At 38.0% G+C, this 18,895-nt stretch overlaps 1 protein-coding gene across 2 annotated transcripts in view; it reads left to right on the forward strand.

Moving 5' to 3' along the window:
- The window catches only part of SUCLG2 (succinate-CoA ligase GDP-forming subunit beta), a 114,625-nt gene that overhangs the window by 48,054 nt on the left and 47,676 nt on the right, over positions 1 to 18,895 (forward strand). For both annotated transcript variants that reach the window (XM_071549686.1, XM_071549685.1), the window contains exons 3-8: positions 2,749 to 2,848; positions 2,976 to 3,066; positions 9,140 to 9,292; positions 10,260 to 10,349; positions 12,742 to 12,838; positions 17,559 to 17,720. In XM_071549686.1, the coding sequence (XP_071405787.1) occupies positions 2,749 to 2,848; positions 2,976 to 3,066; positions 9,140 to 9,292; positions 10,260 to 10,349; positions 12,742 to 12,838; positions 17,559 to 17,720 (693 nt within the window). The remainder of the gene's footprint in view (positions 1 to 2,748; positions 2,849 to 2,975; positions 3,067 to 9,139; positions 9,293 to 10,259; positions 10,350 to 12,741; positions 12,839 to 17,558; positions 17,721 to 18,895) is intronic.

The raw sequence follows: 18,895 nt of genomic DNA on the forward strand, positions 1-18,895 counted from the left end.
TCGAGCCTAGTTACTGTAAAATAAGACCTGGCTGCTTTACTTCATTTACAGAGTTTGGGCAGATAATTATGGAATTAAATTGCTTCCTGTTGGTTTCCCGCAGGGCACAGAGAACCTTCTGTCCTGTGCTCTGCTGAGCTGCTACATTGTTTAGTTCTTCAGGTCTAATCTTTACGTGGTTATACTCACTTTCTCGCTTGTTTGTTTATGGGTTTGATAGTTGTTTTTCTGAAGTTATTGTATTACTTTGATAGTCCTCTAGTGGATTATAAAAATGTACACATTAATTCCCTTCTCTGCCTTCATTTGTTGGATCTCAGTGGAGATCATCGGTGCTCACAGAGCATGTTGATGGGGAATGAGGGTGAGGATCACTCCCAAACTGATACCACCTATCACTGACAATCAAAGCTCACACTGTCAGCATGCTTGGCAGCTAAAACTGATCTAATTAGATGCTTGCAGCATCTATTAACAATACTATATTAGATTTTTTTATCACAGAAGCTATTTGCACTCGAGAGTTTGATTCTGCAGGTTGGAAAGTGATTTATAGTTTTAATTCATCTAAATAATTTGAGTGCTTCGGAAACACTTGATATAAAACTTTTTGTTGCATTTAAATTTCCTTGTTATCTGCCCTGCTGTGGCATGAGTAATAGGGAGCCCAGAACATGAATATATTGGAATACATGAAGTATTTTCAAGGAGAGTGCTTACAGTTCACAGTGATATATGTCAGATGTTACTGGATGGATAAACATGTGGAGGGATTTTAGCCTGGAGAAGCCTGGAAATTGAGCATCTTTGAGAACAGTACCTGTGTTGTTAATAATTATGATAATAATAATAATAAATGTGTTAAAGTACTGATGCCGTGAGTGACCCCCCCAAAAACAGGACTTTGAGCCACGTTAGTGTAGGGTAAGATAAAAAGTAAAGGTCCTTTAATATCACAGGCCTAAAGCCCACAGGAATACATGATGACATGCATGTGTCCCAGTTCTTGTTTCCATGGCTTTTATAATAAGATCCCTCCAGTCATTGCTTTACTCATTTCTCAGTCCAGCCCCAGTCCCACCCCTGTTCCACCTCCTGGAATTGGGTCTGGGGTTGTCAAGACCCTCTCTCTTCATCAGCTCCTCTTCCTCGGGCACACAAAAGTCCTTTGGAGTCCATCCAGTTCTGACTTCTGGGTCACTCTGACCTGTGTTTATGTTTTGTTTTGTAGGCCTTCTGATATCCTTCAGCTCTACCTTGGAAAGGAGTCTAAACAAGATTAATTAACTAAAGGAATTTGAGCTCCCTGTTCTGGGACAGGGGTAGTGATAGAAAAGCATGAAACTTAAACTGTTAGAAATATTAACCCTCTAAAAATCTACAACTACTGTGTTCCTAAAATCTACAAAATGTGAAAATCGGAACAAAAACCCCTTCGGCATCAGTACAATACCTATGTTAAGAAAGGATTCTTGCCTTAATGCAGGAAATAGAATATTTGTTTAATAATATTTATTCTGTCCTAAGATTCAACTTTTTTCCTACTTGCTGAAATTTATTTTACAGGAGCTTTGAGATGATGCTGGGTCAGAGCAAGTCTGCACCAGAAATTGCTGCACCTCTAAACTTATATTTAGTAATCTGTAAAATGTTTCTACAACCTAGACAGCCTGTGTTTGTTTGAATGAAACTATCTTCTGTGCCAATTAAACAGTAACTTTGTCAATTTAAAAACAAATTACGTTTTCTTACTACTTGGGTAGAGTGTTATGATTCAAGGTGTGACCTAATCTAAACATCACTGAAGTTGGAGATTTGCACGGACTCCAGAAAAGGGTAACAAGGTTTGCCTTTTCTAGGCACACTTAATGCTGTGTTAATATTGGGGCCTCAGGCTTTGCAAAGAACGTGGCAGAATCATGATAATGTGCAATGTGACAGTACTGGGTGTTAATAAACATCTTACAGGCACCTGGCAGGTGTTCATGGTTCAAGAAGCTGCTGTGATCCGTGGAGCTGCAGAGATCATGAGGGATGGTTTTGTTTGGTTGGTTGTTTTCCCCTTTTCCCCCTTGTTTTACTGTGTAAGGATGTCAGGATTGCTTCTGTGTGGAATGTAGGACACGGTGCAATTGCTTTTGTCACCGTGTCTTGCTGCACTTTCTTGTTACTAAGATACTGTTGTACTCAAATTGCCAAAGATTCAAGTGATGCCTCACAAACAGAGGAAATGTTTTCACACTCCTGCCCTTGCTCTGCACCCCCTGCCCTTTGGAGATAGAGATTTCTTCTTTTAGAACCACATCCTTACATTTCCTTACATGTGTTCAGAGCAAGGAACGAAATTTATTTTCCGTGATGAGCATTTGTTTGTTGTGTATTCAAGGCAAAATATGATCTGATTCATGTTTTAGAAACTGTGCCAGAATATAATCCATCAAACTGTGCTGGTTGTATGGTTTGTTGTGCAGGCCATGTAGCACTAACAGCATGTTTCTGATCCATAGAGTGACATATTTATCCATCTAATAAGCACTGTATGTTCATTCCTTAACTTCCTCAAGCAATTATTTTTTCAAGGTTGCTTTACAAAAATGCTGAATTGACACTTGTTTTATTGCTCACTATTTATGAACAACTTCTTGTTGTTTTAAAATAGTCAAACCTGGAAGTGTTTTCTAAACTTGTGTTAATAAGCTTGATAAATGACACACCATAGAATAGCAATGTGATTTTTTTTTTTTGCAGAGGCAAAGGAAATTGTTCTGAAGGCACAGATTTTGGCTGGAGGAAGAGGAAAAGGTATTTTCAATAGTGGATTGAAAGGAGGAGTTCATCTAACCAAAGAGTAAGTCTTTCAAATTGAAAAACCATAAATAAATGGCTTTTTTTATAATATTTAAGCTGTTTACAATAGCTATGGACTGTTTCTTTTAATATCTTTCAATAGACTAATGTTTTTCTGTTGTTTGTAGCCCTAAGACTGTTGAACAGCTTGCTAAACAGATGATTGGGTACAATCTGTCAACAAAGCAAACTCCAAAGGATGGTGTGACAGTTAAAAAGGTAAGATTTTTGGCCTCTTGAAAGTTGAAAACTGTGTTCAGCTGCAATTTTGCATTAATTAACTGGATTGTATGACATAGGTTTGGGGGGGTTTTCATTCCTTTTCCAATCTAATAGAAAAAAAGAAAACGTTACTTTTTCTTTCTGTGCATGTATTTTGTTCATCAGTTTTGGTATGCCTAGTGGTGGAAAAATAAATTCATTTCTGCTACCTCTGTTGAAGGGAATCCTTTGTCATAGCTCATCCTTCATCAGGTACATACTAAAATAACTGCACATAGCATTAACTGTACATGTTATTGACATTCTGCTTACAGAAGGAATATATCTGTGATTGCCTCTAGTAACAATATTATCCCTGTCTCAGGCACCCTCAGCTCTGGGCAGCTGTTAGTGAAGTGACAGATGACCTGCACAGAATCACAGAATGGTTTGGGTTGGAAGGGATCTTTAAAATTCATCTGATCCAACCCCCTGCAATGAGCAGGGAAGGGGCATCTTCAACTCTATCAGGTTGCTCAGAGCTCTGTTCAACCTGACCTTAAATGTTTCCACACTTGTCTGGGCAACCTGTGCGAGTATTTTACCACCTTCAGTGTAAAAAACACCTTGTCTAAATCTACCTCCTTTTAGTTTAGAACCACTCTGACCTATTGCAAAAGGCCCTACTAAAAGTTTGTCCCCTTCTTTCTTGCAAGTCCCTTTTAGTACTGAAAGGTTTCCATGAGAGATCTCAGTTTTAAAAGTGTCCAACAGTAGTTTCTTACTACTTGTTGCAGATACAGAGTGAAATGTCATCATGGTAGGGGTTCAGCTGATGTGTGGAAGTTCATCTTCCTGTGATGGTTCCTACTGCAAGGGGCCAAGATTCACTGCAGCAACAATGAATTGCTCTGTATTGGCCTAAATAGCAGAAGGACAGGTAGCCCTTCAGCAAGATTCTCCTTCACATTATTTAAATTCTCTAAGTCAGGAAATCTTAGCAGTTGCTTCTCTTTGTGTGTTTTTATCTCTTGCTTTGTTTTAACAGAGCAAGAATCCTCATACAGGTATGTAGTCAAGAGCCACACTGGATCTGATGCCAGGAAATAATTTGGCATGAACTGAAAGGAACTGCTGTTCACTTTTAATATCCTATGAACAGCTTGGTGTATTAGCATAGAAGGGGAGCACCTGTCTGGAAAGATCCTGTCTAATGAGGGCTTGGAAGAAGGTGTTCAGGCAGTTCTTCTCTGGGGGAGCAAGGAGAGCAGATTACCATCACTCCTCATAGCTGCTGTTAGAAAGAACTACTCTATATTCAAAAGGAGAAGCAGTATTATCATTAAGGCATGTCTGTCAGAGATCCTGATAATACTAACAGTGTAAGAAAAGATACACCTTTCCCATATTAAGGCACTCTGCTTGGAAAAATTAGTATTATAAAAGCAGCTTTCTTTTATAAATTCTTAAGTTTGAATCTTTTGCCCTAGTGGAAATTCTCTTTTACCAGAGTGCAAGCAACATTTACAGATTCAGCTCTGAAAAGAAATTTCTAATTTTTAATTGATAGAAATGAAAGAAGGGTATGAATGTTGTGAGGGTTTTTTACATAGATTATTCAAAGGATTCATATTAAAAATACTTTTGTATAGAGCTGCTATAGAAGATTTGACTTGTGATTCCTTTCTTCCCCACACTGAATAAACAATGATCACCAGTAAGCAGATGGGGCATGGGTGGGGGTGATGGTGAATTTTGCACTACTGAACTTCAGATATTTATTTTGGTGGCACAGGATTGTGTCTAGCCTTGATAGAGTGCATGTTTTTCCTTTGCTGTAGAGTGACAAGGAAACCTTTCAGGACACAGCTTGCCAGTACTTTAATATTGATCTGTGATAAATCAGTGCAATGTATTTCACTGGGGGAAGCTGATTGGTTACTGTCATAGACTCCAGTTCTGATTGTACAGTTGGCTTTCAAAAGTATACAGACTTTTAAATAGCATGTTTTATATTGTTGATGTTGAGATCTTGATTCTTAGTAATTTATGGTAAGAGCATACACCCTGTTTTAAATTATTTCATTGTGTAGCAGTTTGCCCACTGTTATTAGATAGGGAAGAAAGCATATATAAAATTATGCACCTAAGTCATAAAAAACTATTTCCCAGCAAAATTATGTCTTTTAAAAGCATTTTTCTTTACGAAGATAGCTTAGGGACCTTCAAGGTGGTTACAGGTGTTGAGGCATTCATGTTTGTTGCAATGTCAGATACTGAAATTTTAACCAAGGAAGAAACTACAGTAACATGATTAAAAATGTAAGTTTAACTGTGTCTAAGATGTCATTAATGCAGTGGGAACTTAGTGCACAGAAAATGCCAGGCAGACTCTTTGAGCTTGCTAAGAGCAGTGGGGAAGTTGAGAAGTAATCCCTGGTATTTTTGTTCTATTACAAGGCATGTGCTTTCTGTGTGTTTGTGTGTAAGAGTCTGTGTTTGTGTGTGTGTGTGTGTGTGTGTGTGTGTGTGTGTGTGTGTGTAAGAGTCTGTGTTTGTGTGTGTGTGTGTGTGTGTGTAAGAGTCTGTGTTTGTGTGTGTGTGTGTGTGTGTGTAAGAGTCTGTGTTTGTGTGTGTGTGTAAGAGTCTATGTGTGTAAATGTACTTAAAGAGAATTGCAGTTCAAAATGGAAAGAAAAAGCATGTCTTTAGGTTTTGCAGCTTTTAAACTTTTTGGTGTTCTGGAAAGTTTGAGTGTTTTAAAACACTCATATGTGTTAAAAAATTTAGGTACTAAGTGTTTTTCAGAAGGAGAGTAGTTATGTCACTTTCTGTGAGGCAATAAAGTGTCGAGGGAGTGGAAGTCACGTACCTTTTACATGTATTTGTAGGGAAGGAATAAAAGAGAGAAATTTTCTACAATTAGAATAATTATGGAGCAGAAAATGGAGTTTTCAGCTTTCTTTCTCAGCTTGTGCACCTGCTGCAGAATTTAAAGTGTGTTTGTACCTCTTCAGATTGATGTTTCTCAAATAAATAGCAGTCACTTCAGATCCCACGTAACTTGGGAGCTCTTTTGTGAGTTTACATAAAATCCTCTTATGGCAGGCTTGGAATTTGGAGAGCCTGGTTATCTGAGAAGACAGTCTTCTCTTATCATGACAACCTGAGAATTCGCTACCTGTGTTTTCTCTCCAAGCAATAACAGAATGAACATTTTGCATATTTGATTCTGCATAAAAAAAGCTGTTCCAGTTACCCTTATGAAATTAGATGTATGACTTAAAAGTTTAGGTAATGATTTATTATGGAGAAGGAAAGCTTGAAGTTGTCAGAAAGTTTTAATGAAAACCAATGTTTTCCCCAGGACATTTTAAATATAAACGTGATGTGGCAAACAGATAATGATGCTTCACATCCCTTATCAAAAGCAAAACAAAGTGTGAGAAGAGTCAACAGCCTGTAGATTCAATTTCATTACTCTTAACTGTTCATTAATGTGTTTGCTTTAGTTTTGTCATGTGAATGATGGGTAGATTTTAAAAAATATTTAGAGACCTTGAACATGAATTTCCCTGACTTTGCTCTGCATCAAATAGGGAGGACAATGAAGGAAAGTGATTTTTGTTGGGAGAAATGAGAGATATTGCACAGTCTGACAGTTCTTGCTCTAAGGTTGCCTACTACAGATTAGGCTCTCCATAGTTTCAATAGTGAATTAAGACAAAGAAGTATCTGACGATGTTGATGTGGTTAATTAGCAGCAGCAAGGCCAATCACTCAGGCTGGAAGTAACAGTTCAGATAGCAGGTTTAATAATGTAAGTGCCTCCTGCTGTGCCTGCAAATGTATTCCTCAGGACTTGTTGAGTGTACTCCCATCCTAAGTGTGGCCCTGATCCTGAGCACTGCGGGAGCTGAGCAGCTCCAGCGAGACCCAGTAGGACCAGTTGGTTTTCCTTGACCTGTTCCTAAAGCAACTGACTCACATTTTTCAGATACACTGATGCAGGATATGTAAGAAGGGGAAAACATGGATGCAGGTAAAAATAGTTAATCAAGGATGCTTTCCCTTTTTTTGCTTGTTAATTTGACAAATCTTGGCAGGTAGCCAAGCTGGTCCTCTGAAGTTGGCTTTAGCATCCCTCTGTAGTAGTCTAAAGTAGGGAGATGCTTTTAAGTAGTGCAGTAGTTTTCTGCATTCTTAGTTCTCTCCTTCACCCTCGTTTTCTTTAGTTTCCTTTTGAACAGTTGCTTGTTTGAACTATTCCTTTACATCCCCCCATGTTCTGTGAATAAAGGAAGGTAAAAGTAGAATGAAACAAAATTACTATAAAGCAAATCTCTTCCAAGTCTAAAACCCCATAAAAATATTTCATCTTTCCTTCCATTCTGAGCACAGAGAGGTTTATTTAATTCCTTCTCTTACTTTTTTCCCCCCTGTTCTCTAATACACACAGCCTGGCAGAAGGTACGTACATTCTTTCTTGTGTACTCTAGAAAAGAATGTCAGAAAAGCTGCTTGGGTGAGAGTAAAGTGCATCTTTCTTGTTTATAGCTCTTGAACTATGAAAACCCCGGGAATACTTGTTTGATGGAACACCTCTTGCTGGGTGGCAGAGTTTTAAGGCTGCAGGTCTCAGATCTGCTGACTGTTAGAATGAATTTCACCTCTTGTTTCATTCAGTGATGATCTTTGTCTACAGTCACTGTGCAAAACTTCATAAACAGACCATGTTACAAAGATGCTGCCACTTAATCTTTCTTAATTATAATAATATTAGGGAAGTGACTTTTCTGATTTCTACCAGTTCCATTGAAAGATGGGAAATAGTAGCTCTGTTAGGGAAGAATGTTACTGGTGATGATCAGGAGAAGCTGTAGTGATAATTGAGGCAGAGGGGGCTGCTCCACTTTCAGGTTGAAAAGCAAAATTGTGGTGCAGAGCAGAACTACAGTCTTTGAACCTGAGATTATGGCACCTGTTATGATCACATGGAACAATTAGTAATGATCATATGCAGATTTTTTTCTTAAGAATATTTGGGGGAAATAAGTATTCTTACATCAAAACGTAGGCTGTGAGTCCTTGAACAAGTTTAAAACTACTTAATCTCTGAAATTGCTTCAATAGCTATTGTTAAACTGTTGAAAAAATTACAATTCAGATGAAGAGGAAGGTACAGTTATTGCAATACTAAAATGAAAGGACTTTGTCATTTTTTTGGGGAGGAGTGAAAAAATTGTGGCAAACACTTTATTTGGGCCAATTTCCCCCAATTTTAGTGTGAGTATTTGTAGATTCCAAACATGTAGGATTTGAATCACCTCTTGTTGTGTGATGAGGGATCTGTCAGATACTGGTGCACAAGGGCTCTGTAGCTTATAGTAATAAATAGAAAATAGTAGCTCTTTGGAAGAATAAATGTCTATGTTTCTAGATTGTGCCAGCATCTGAAGGACACACATCTGCTTGACTCTGTAAGTTGGAAGTGAAAAACTGGATGGCAGAATTATCTGTAAACCCATTTTCTTAGGAAATACTTAGGCAGGGCAGGAATTCAGTGCAGAGATCTTAAGGATTGGGTGGTCTTCTGTCAGAATGAGGGAGAGAACTTAAGCCTGTGGATTTCCTGGTGAGGAACTGAGGGGCTCCTGGTGAGATGCAGCTGAAGCCAATGTGCCCACCCTTATATCCATGTGATTTGCAAACTGAGTCCTTTGTGAGGCAAGTTTTTCTCAGGGCAGCACATTAAAGTGCTTTTGGGGAATAAAAAGAGAGTATAAACATCTGCCTTATGGACACAGCAGCATCTCTGGTTGTTTTCTTGGAAAACCCCCAACAATTCGGTGTTCCTGGTTTACACTGTTTGCTGCATGTCTCAGTGAAAACCAGCAGCATCAGAGGAGTGTCTTATTTAGGGAGAGAGGATTTCTTGAGGAAAAGGTGGTTGGGTTGTGACACTGTGTAAAAGCAGTGAAACAAGTGATTCTTTTCAGGATGGTGAGTGCCAGTGTTGCATTTTAAAGGAGTGCAGAAGGACCAGTCAGAACTGTTGATGTTTTCCTTTCTTCCCTGTTTTCCCTTTTAGGTGATGGTTGCAGAAGCTCTGGATATTTCCAGGGAAACATACTTTGCAATTCTGATGGACAGAGCCTGCAATGGACCTGTCATGGTTGGCAGTCCCCAGGGTGGTGTGGACATAGAAGAAGTTGCAGTAACTAGCCCAGAACTTATCTTTAAGGTATTGAAGTAATGTTTTACACTAAAAATTTTCCATGTCAGTTTTCCAAAAGAATGCTTTTCTCTCTTCCTCCTTTCTTTTTCCTTCTTCCATGTATGGAAGGAAGACAGTAAAAACCATAAAAATTGTGTTTCATCAAATACAGGACCAGACTTGTCATGTAGTATAGATGAAGCGTGTTTGACATCGATTTTATCAGTGTTTGTGTCACCAGCTCATTAGGAAAAGAGCTTAAATCTGGTTGTTAAGTGATACATTAAACTTTGTATCTGAAATGTTTTATGGGTGAGTTTTGCTTTCAGGAAGGTAGTCTTTTCACAAGTAAGTTTGTGCCAATATAGTTATAGTTTCTGTGGCTGTTTTTCTCTAATTGACAAAGCTGTTAATTATTTCTTTGTACCTGCAAGACTTCTGCATCTGAAATACAACTATTGTAATTACTTTTTTAACAATGACTACATTAAGGTATTTTTTTATGTTACTGTGGCAAGATAATGAGTAGACAAGCTATTCAGCTGAGAAAATAATTGATACAATCAAGTATAATTATTCAAAAACTTGTAAAAATATTTAATGTGCATTTTAAAATTATATAAACTTCACAGTCTTACTGGGCAGTGACACTCGTTGCCTTGAAAATATTCCAGAATATGTCATGAAAATTAACAGACTAAATATTCGTCAACGCCATCTGTACAGTAATTAAAAGTGAAAACTGGTGTCACATTGTCTTGTCAGTGTGCCACCCTGAAGAATTATATGTTTTTTGGAAGGACTGTTTCGTAGTTGGTGTGGTAATTATAACATCCCCCATAGGCAGCTGCCATAGCCTGTCTCAGGGAGCCTTGGCAAACAGTCAGACTTTAATTACTAATTTGCAAATGTATACTAAGTGTTTTCCTTTTGAAGTTAGCAACCTCCATTCAGATTGAATATTCAGTTATATTTATGCATGTTATTGTTACAGGAGGAAATAGATATTTTTGAAGGCATAAAGGATCGTCAGGCATTGCAGATGGCAAAAAATTTGGGATTCCAAGGAGCTTTGCAACAGCAGGTAACTTGACTCTGCTCCCTTGGGTGACAGTGAGGATGTTTTAGCCCAACTATATGTTAAATGCTCCCCAGTAGGAATGAAAGGCCAAGTGTCCATTAAACCAGGAGCATTTTGACATTCTAAATACTGAATTGCACCTATATAATTATCAACAGGCTTTAGCAATTTGAATAAGATTCTTATTGTTTTAAAGTGAGAGCCCCTGGGCTTTGGAGCAGTCGATGGCAACGCACTGTTACACCATGTGGGATTCTTTGGCTTTCACTGGAATTCCATCGGAGCTCAGGGAATAACATGAGTAGAGCTTTACTAGGAAATTTGCCCTTAATGTGGGGAGAAGGAAAAGTGTATCTGGCTGTGTAAATGAAGCCTTTTAAATTTTTTTTCCAATCTTCAACTCAAAACCAAAAGGCTGCCAGCTTGTCTTTTCAGTACCTCTTTTCTACATACATATATATATTTAATATATATTTTTTCCTGTATGAATCATGTTGCAGAGAAGAGAGCTCAGTTTATCTACTTTGGCCTGGGGTTTTTTCCTATAATATCAAACTTTCATTTTTTTAGAACTCCTTTATTTTTAATTCAGCAGTTTTAATTATTTTCTCTCCCAACATGCAATTAACAAATGCATAATCATTAGGTTGATTAACACACATTTGAAGATTTAGCTGTATACCTAATGAGGAGGAATGATTATGTAGAACCTTTCAACCCTTGAAGAGTTCTGGTACTCAATAATTAAGAGCAATATATGGGCTTTTAAACAACACATTTAAATAATGCTGCAGGAATGCATTTCTTTCCTCATGCTGTTGACTCAAAAGAATTTACTGAAGCATAGGGACATAGCTTTTATTCAGACAAATCCTAGTATTTACTTACATATTCAGTAGTTCTAAGCTGGGATTTTATGCTTTGCCTTGAAGAGTCTCAGTACTTGTAGACCTTGAGAAACAGAAGTGTTGACATTAAGCTGCCTGATTCAGAGAGGTGCTGAAAGATGGAGCAGCCCTTAATAAAGGTGAAGTGATTTTGGTGGTCTGGTACAATTACAGCAGATTCCTGTGGCTGTAAGAGCTTTTCAGGTTGCCCAGAGTCCATGTGGGTTGCATGATGGACCTTCCTCACCCATGTACTGTTGGGGTGGTTTGTCAGCCTGAGTGTTTGTGCCGAAGAAACTTCTTCAGATTTATGACTGATAACTTTTGAAGTCAAAACCACCAAGATGCTTCAATTGGTAACTTTTGAACAGGAAAGGCTTTTTAAGCAATTTGTGTGCTGCTTCCAAACTGAATCTTATCATAGAATCACAGAATGGTTGGTTTGGAAAACACCTTAAAGATCATCTTGTTCCAACCCCTCTGCCATGGGCAGGGACACCTTCCACTAGACCAGGTTGCTCCAAACCCCATCCAGTCTGGCCTTGGACATTTCCAGGGATGGGGAGTCGACAACCTCTCTGAGCAAAACTAGAATTGATTTTGAGTCTTTCCAGTTGTGGTGCTTTCTTTCATATGGCTGACATTGTAGAAAAAAGCTGATTGTCTGGGATTTTTTTATTCTCATTCACTTTACTTACCAGGAGAGGTTCCAAATTTTTGGGCTGTGTACTTCAGTTAGCTGATCAGTAATGAGGGGACAAATTTGAGTGGTTCTTTATTAGTGCACTTCATCTGCAATCTTATTTCAGCTAATAGGTTGTCAGGGTGTAATGAACCAAAGGGGGTTTTTGTGCACACTCACTTTACTTAAGTTGTTCTGTTAGTGGAAGAATGTGTTAAGAACAAAAGACTTGGAAGTCAGTTGCCAGTGATGGTGCTTTTGGCCACACAACCAGGCACTGAGATAGATGGTGAGGGACAAGAGGAAACAAGTAAGAGTCTCTTGAAATGATTGGACAAGAATCCTTTCGATGGAAGATGTTCAAGAAAACATTTCAGACTGATGTAGGAAGGAGAAATAGGTACTTTTTCCTAAAGTCACTGATGTGCACATTCTGCTTTGTGTTTTCTGAATTCAGACTGATTAATGTGACTGCAACTTAGATCTCTGCATACTGGAGAAAACCTCATTATGTTAGTGCCCAAAAGTCACTTTTCAAATTAAACTTGTCATAGTAATTGTAGTGTTTATTTTGGAGAAAATCTCCAGTTCATGTAGTCTTTAAATGCACATTTACTAAATGGTACACAGTATCATAATGCTACATTATAGCTATTTAAGAGACTATATGAATAGGGTTAAGAAAACAGAAATAAAAGCAGTAATTATCTAGAGCCAGTTTGCAATTTAATGCATTAAAAATAATCTATAGTGGTTTACCTTTGCCTTGAAAACATTAACTTTTATTTTTCTGTGTGGTAATTGTAAGTCGTTTGATCAAATTTAGGCAGCAGATCAAATTAAGAAGCTGTATAATCTTTTCTTGAAAATTGATGCCACTCAGGTTGAAGTGAATCCCTTTGGTGAAACTCCAGAAGGGCAAGGTAAGAAACTGAAGGAAACAAATGAATACATTATAATTCTTTATTTATGCAAACTATAAATTAAATTGCATAGAAGGATGTAGCAGCAGCTTTGCATTAATTTCATTTTGTAATGTAATTTAAAAAACATTCATAAATATTCCCATGGCATATTTTATATTTCAATACCTTTTATTGTTTCATCCAAGTACTGGAAGTATTGGCTTCTGCATGTTCTGCTTGGAGAGAGCAACATTTTCTGCTTTTGTACAAAGTTGGGGGTTTCTTGTTTTGGGGGTTTTGTTGTTTAGTGCTTTTGTTTTGTAGGGGGGATTTTGTGTTAATGCTGCTAGAATTACTGAGATTGTGTGGAAAGAAACTTATTCTTGTATGTTTGTGTATATTTGGGGAACTTAAAGTTTTCAGTGCATGACTCTGCAGCCCCTTAGAGCACAGGACAAACTGCAGCTGGAACTGACACTTGGCTACACCTTTGGGAAGAACACGGGTCGCTGGTCTGCTCTCCCCATGACTGGAGGACTGAGGAGGTGCAGATCAAACTAAGAGCTGGATTGGCTTTCACCTCCTAGTTGGCCTTCTAGCTGAAACCTTTCCTTCCATTTGTCATTTTTGTCCAGCTAACTTGGAGCTGAGAAGGGGAGGGACTAAAGGTGCCTGTGGTCTGGTGAAGTAGAATAGGGCTGATCCAGGTGGGTCACAGTTACCACCTCTCTGTTTCATTTGCAAAAGTATTGTCAGATAATCTGAAAGGCACTGAAAGATGGAAAGCAAATCTTGCCCCACCCTCCTTTATTAATGCATCTTAAAAGATGGTGCTCTTTGTTATAACACAGGCTCTGGGACACTTAAATGCCCTGTTGTAAAATGACATTTAAAACCAAAAAGGAATATTGAAGTATATCATGATAATTCAGAGACAGTGATAAAAATGATCAAACATGTTGGCAGGGTTTTTTTACATAATAAACTATTTTCAGGTTAAACTGAGCTAGAAGAACATACTTATGGCTTAAAGGCATGAATTCTGCTTTGATAACAGACCTTCTTGGCATTCTTATTTGGTTTGTAGAGTTTTTTTGGTGTTCTTGACACCAGAATCCTTCATCTCTGTGTGTAGAGTTTCTCATGGAAAGATTTCCACCAAAATTATTTTTGTTTGAGTCATTCACAGCACTGTGTGCTCGGTTTTCCAGTTCATTTGAGGTACCATAATAACATACACGTTGAATCAATAGTTTCTGCATTGCAAACCTCACTCAGGTTAATAAATACAAGTCAGGTTCTTAGCAGCTAATTCTGGGTCCATTGGTTCTTATGCAATTTGGGAAATATATTTGGGGAGAGGAACACAAAGCCCTGCTGCTGACCTGAGTTCTTCTGTCATGGGCTCTATTTTAAATGGAAAATTTGCCTTCAGAGCCCATCAGACTGCTGTTTCCCACCTCCATTTACATAAATCCATTAAAATCCATTGGGAATGAGTTGAGAAGGACTTTTTCATTTTGTGTTGCATGGTGAAGTGAAAGCCAAACAACAAAACAGGACCTTGTAAAATGAACAGTCTGGATTTTTCACTGTCTGGCAGCGTGTGCAGCACATGACACTTGTGCCCTTTTGAAAATGAATGGGATCTCTCAAATAGGTGCAACAAAAGCTGCCGGAACTTTCCTGTAGATTATGATGTTCATCTCAAAACAAATCCATTAGTATGTCTGTCTGCTGTGACTGATGGACTCACTGGGTGTATTTTGTTGGTTCAAGACCACTGATACTGTAAAAGCAAAATTTCCTGTCTCAAAAGTTGTTGGAATTATTTCTGTAGTAGAACAGTTGACCAGGTTACTTTATAGGGCAGTATGGAAGGTACCCAGGAGTCCTTTTGCTCAGTTTGGACATCTATGACAATTGTCTACTGTCAGGCAGAGAAGTGAACTCGAGGTGAGCTCTTTGTGCCAGGCTGGAGCTGTCCTGGTATTCACAGTCACTGGTTGAAGACCAGCTCAGGTGAATGGGAGAGAAGCACTTTGCTGTTGTGTTGTTTTGGCAGAGCAAAGGACAGAATCCCCAGTTCAGTCCTTACATCCCCCCACCCTGTAATCCTGCAGAGAAGGCCTTTAAGTGTGTCTTGGGTGTTGTGGAATGGGCACTATAGAGGTGTGTGGGCACTGAGGATTAGGTGAGAATGGCGGGGGCAGCGCTGACAGTCACACAATGAGGCATCACCAAGGTGCTGAATTCACATTTGGTGGGTACCAAGAGGTAGACAGGTGAGGCAAGTGAAGGAAGAGTTGTTTGGAATAAGGGGAAACCAAATGTGGTCCTTCAAGGTCCTTAAGCACCATGGTGGTACTTACTTTGCATCCTTGCTGGAGCACTGAGGTGGCACTGTGGAAATAATGATTTGGATAAGTCACCAAGTTGGCTTTTCTGGAATGGCTGTGCATATTTATTGTGAGAAGGGCTTAATTTGAGAGATGGTAGGAAGTTTTATGTTCTTTTCTCCAAGGTTTTTTCCCATGTGTTTTGCATCCAGAAAGCTGAGGAGCAGAAACAGAGTGGGTTTCAAGCTGTGAAAGCATCTTACCAGCAGACATGCACAGGAGGCTTCCTGTGCTTATTTCTCTTTTGCAAGCAGTTTCTCTATCTGAAATGCCTTAAAGAAGAATAAAGATGAAACAAATGGAAAAACATTTGAGTAGCTTAATGCAGTTATTTCCAATGATAAAATATAAGTCTCTGTATGAAGATCATTATTCCTGTCAAAGTAATGGATAAGATGGATTTATTTCTTGCTGTGTTTTGTGTTTTTCTCTTTGGTGAATTTCTATGAGAAGATAACATTGTTGGATGTATTTTGTTTAATTTTGTAGCAAATTCTTTGTTAACACTAATGAGCCGGGTACCTGTTACTGCCCCTTTTTGGTGTTTTGTTTTGTTTGCTCTCAGTGTAAACTGTTGAATTGGCAGATGACAAAATTCCTGCACCACTAGCTATAACAACACAAGTACTTCATGAATATAAGTGTTGTGGCTTTCTTTGATATTTGTTTAGAAGAAAAATCCGTTTGTATAATCTATCATGCATGTAACAATGTGCTTTTGATAGTGAAAATGGTTTGATAAATATTAATACATGTTTTTGTAGCTACTTTGTATGGTGTGGCCTTTGTTAAAGATGAATGTTCTGTAGAAATGAGTTTCTATTAATGTGACATGGAGGATGTTTGTAAACAGCTCTGGAACTGCAGTTGTACTCTGGCTTTCAGTTGTTTTTGCAATTCAGGGAACTGAAGGCTTGAGGAAGAAAAACAATCTTAGTTCATTGCTAAAAAAATTAAAATTTAAAGCAGCTCTTGTACAGAAGAAGCATATCAGGAACTGCAGATATTCTGCTTTTGGCATGTTCCCACATGATGGTTGGCCAGGTAAGATCCAGACTCTTCCAGGAGATTTGTTGCAGACACTTATGAACAGTTTTCTGAAACTGCAGTCACTGAAATGAAATTTGATACTGTTTTAATCTGCTACTGTTTTAATCTGCTATGAGTTACAAGTGAAATATTGGAGAAATAAAAACTCAAACCCCATCAACATCAAAAACATCAAAAAACCAAAACAAGTAAACCCAATACAAATCAAGACATAGATTTATGACTCTCCTATTTGTGTGTTTTGAAAGGCTAAAATTATCTTTTTAATTGTGATTGTCCTCCAGAAGTGTACAATGCACATGTACCATGTATGTCTTTCAATGGCAATATGAAAGAAAACCAACAGATAGAAAAACTCTTGGGTTTTTCTGGATGCAGCATTTAAAGGCACTTAAACCTGATTGGTTTGCCTTGACAAATCAATTATATTTAAGTCAGTAATTATAATCTGGATATAGGACATGTGAAATTACGTAAGCAGTAATATGGCAAGTCTATGCTCTTACATTTACTTAGAACATTTTAATCTAATGAGTTGTTTGCTTATGCAAACCCACAGAAATAATGAGTCAGTAAATATGCAAATAACACTCTGCTCTGTTACTGGTGTGTCTATGTGAATATTGCAGTTGGTAGCCAGACCTTTGTATCTATTATCTAGTATAGTCAGGTTTAGAGACATCTTAATTTGTTTTTAGAACCATAGTGGGTGTTGATACTGATGAGAAGTTTTGTGTTTACTTTTTAAATTTTCTTGATTTAAAAGTAGCCTTTTTGTAATTTTTAACATCCGTTGGCTTCAAGTTGTTTGAGATCTTTAATGAAATAATGTGTGTACAGCTAATAATAAAAATTTAAAATATGGCTAAGGAAAGCATTTTGTATTGCTCAACTCTAAATGCACTTCCCAAACATTGCTTTGCATTACTGTTATCTGTTACATCTGCCATGCTCTCAAAATACTGAAAGGAGACTCACTGCAGGAGGCCACCTGTCCAAATCGTAAAAACTGCCCTCATAACTTACAGGAGTGTTGCTTAAAGCAAGCACAGAAGATCTTCCTGTGGCTGTGGGATATGGAGATGCTTCCTGTGCCTTTCTCAACAGAGAATTCAATGAAAACCTGTCCTTTGCTGCTGGACTCAATAAACTGCAGCTGATCATGTGTTGGAGGCAGCACCATTCCCAAAGCAGCCACCCCCTCCCTCCTGCAGGAGCCATAATATTTCAGCAGTTCTGACTAACTGTAAACTCTAAATGCCTGTATGTTGTTTTATTTTCTCCTGCAGTTGTTTGCTTTGATGCCAAGATAAACTTTGATGACAATGCAGAATTCAGACAAAAAGAAATATTTGCCATGGACGACAAGTCGGAGAATGAGCCCATAGAGAACGAAGCTGCCAAATATGATTTAAAATATATAGGACTGGATGGAAACATTGCTTGCTTTGGTAAGAACAAATACATCCAAAAGACATTTGAAGACAAATTCATATTTGTTCAGTGTATAGATTTTGTTTGCATTCTGACATTCAGTCCACCCTTGACAGTATTTCAGTCTGTTTTTCTGAGGTTGTCTGTCCTTCCCCACGTTCTTGCAGGAGTGAAACTAAAATTGTGTTGAAAGCAGACAGGCAGGACAGGAGTGGTGTCAGAGAGAAGGCAGGCTAAGGAAGAAGCCTGAATTTTTAAGCTGATGCAATTGATCTTTCCAGTAATTAAAATAAGAAAAGTTATCAAAAATCAATCATTAATTTTTAAAAGTAAGACTGTGGTACTTAAGACACTGCAAAAATATGTGTGTATAAACATGGAATTCCCACTTAAAACTGAATATTGAGCTCCTTTTCCCTTTAAGGAAAGCTGCTAAAGAATCTACTTGGCTATTAAAAGGAAAATGACAGGTTTTATTTTCCTGAAACTCCTGTAGAACAGAAATTACTCTGCTGTTGAGAAGAGATAAGTTAAAAAGTCAGCTATGTGCTAAATAATTGTCATTTTGTACAAATTCTTTTAGCCAATACAGCATTTTATTATTAATCTAATTGAATTAGACTTGTATTCTCAGCTTAGTGAGAAAATGCCCAGCATTGACATTGCTCACATAGGTAGGTACTCTAACCACAAGTCTAGAAGATTCTGGTAATGTGTTGCAGTTCCTTCAGTAAGTGACAGTGAGACTTTAATCTCAATTTAGAAAAAAAAATCAAAAGACCCCAAACAGCAATTGGCAACACTATGGAATTTTTTAGTATTTGGTATTGCTGTTGAATTCCAGGTGACAGGGGAGCCTTTGTCCAGCAGGAGCAACTTACTGGGACACAAAATTCTCATCTACTTTTCCAGCCGAGAGGATGTTCCTACTCATGGAAATGCTTCTAGACTGGTGCAAAAGCAAAATTAAAGGCAGTCTGAGATCTATCCCCAAAACTGAGTTGTCTGTGTTGCAGTAATACAGAGTGATGGGAGGGGGAAGCTCAGGGAGTCAGTTTGTCCTTCACGTCTCATGATGCAATCACTGTTCCCAGAAATTTTTGTCTCTTTATTTTTAATAAAATCAGAAGGTTTTGCTTCTCCACAATTACCATTCCAGTCCTCATGCAAAGCACATCAAAGTCCTAAAGAA

This window comes from Pithys albifrons, chromosome 3, assembly GCF_047495875.1.
Source record: "Pithys albifrons albifrons isolate INPA30051 chromosome 3, PitAlb_v1, whole genome shotgun sequence".
Taxonomy (NCBI): Eukaryota; Metazoa; Chordata; class Aves; order Passeriformes; family Thamnophilidae; genus Pithys; species Pithys albifrons.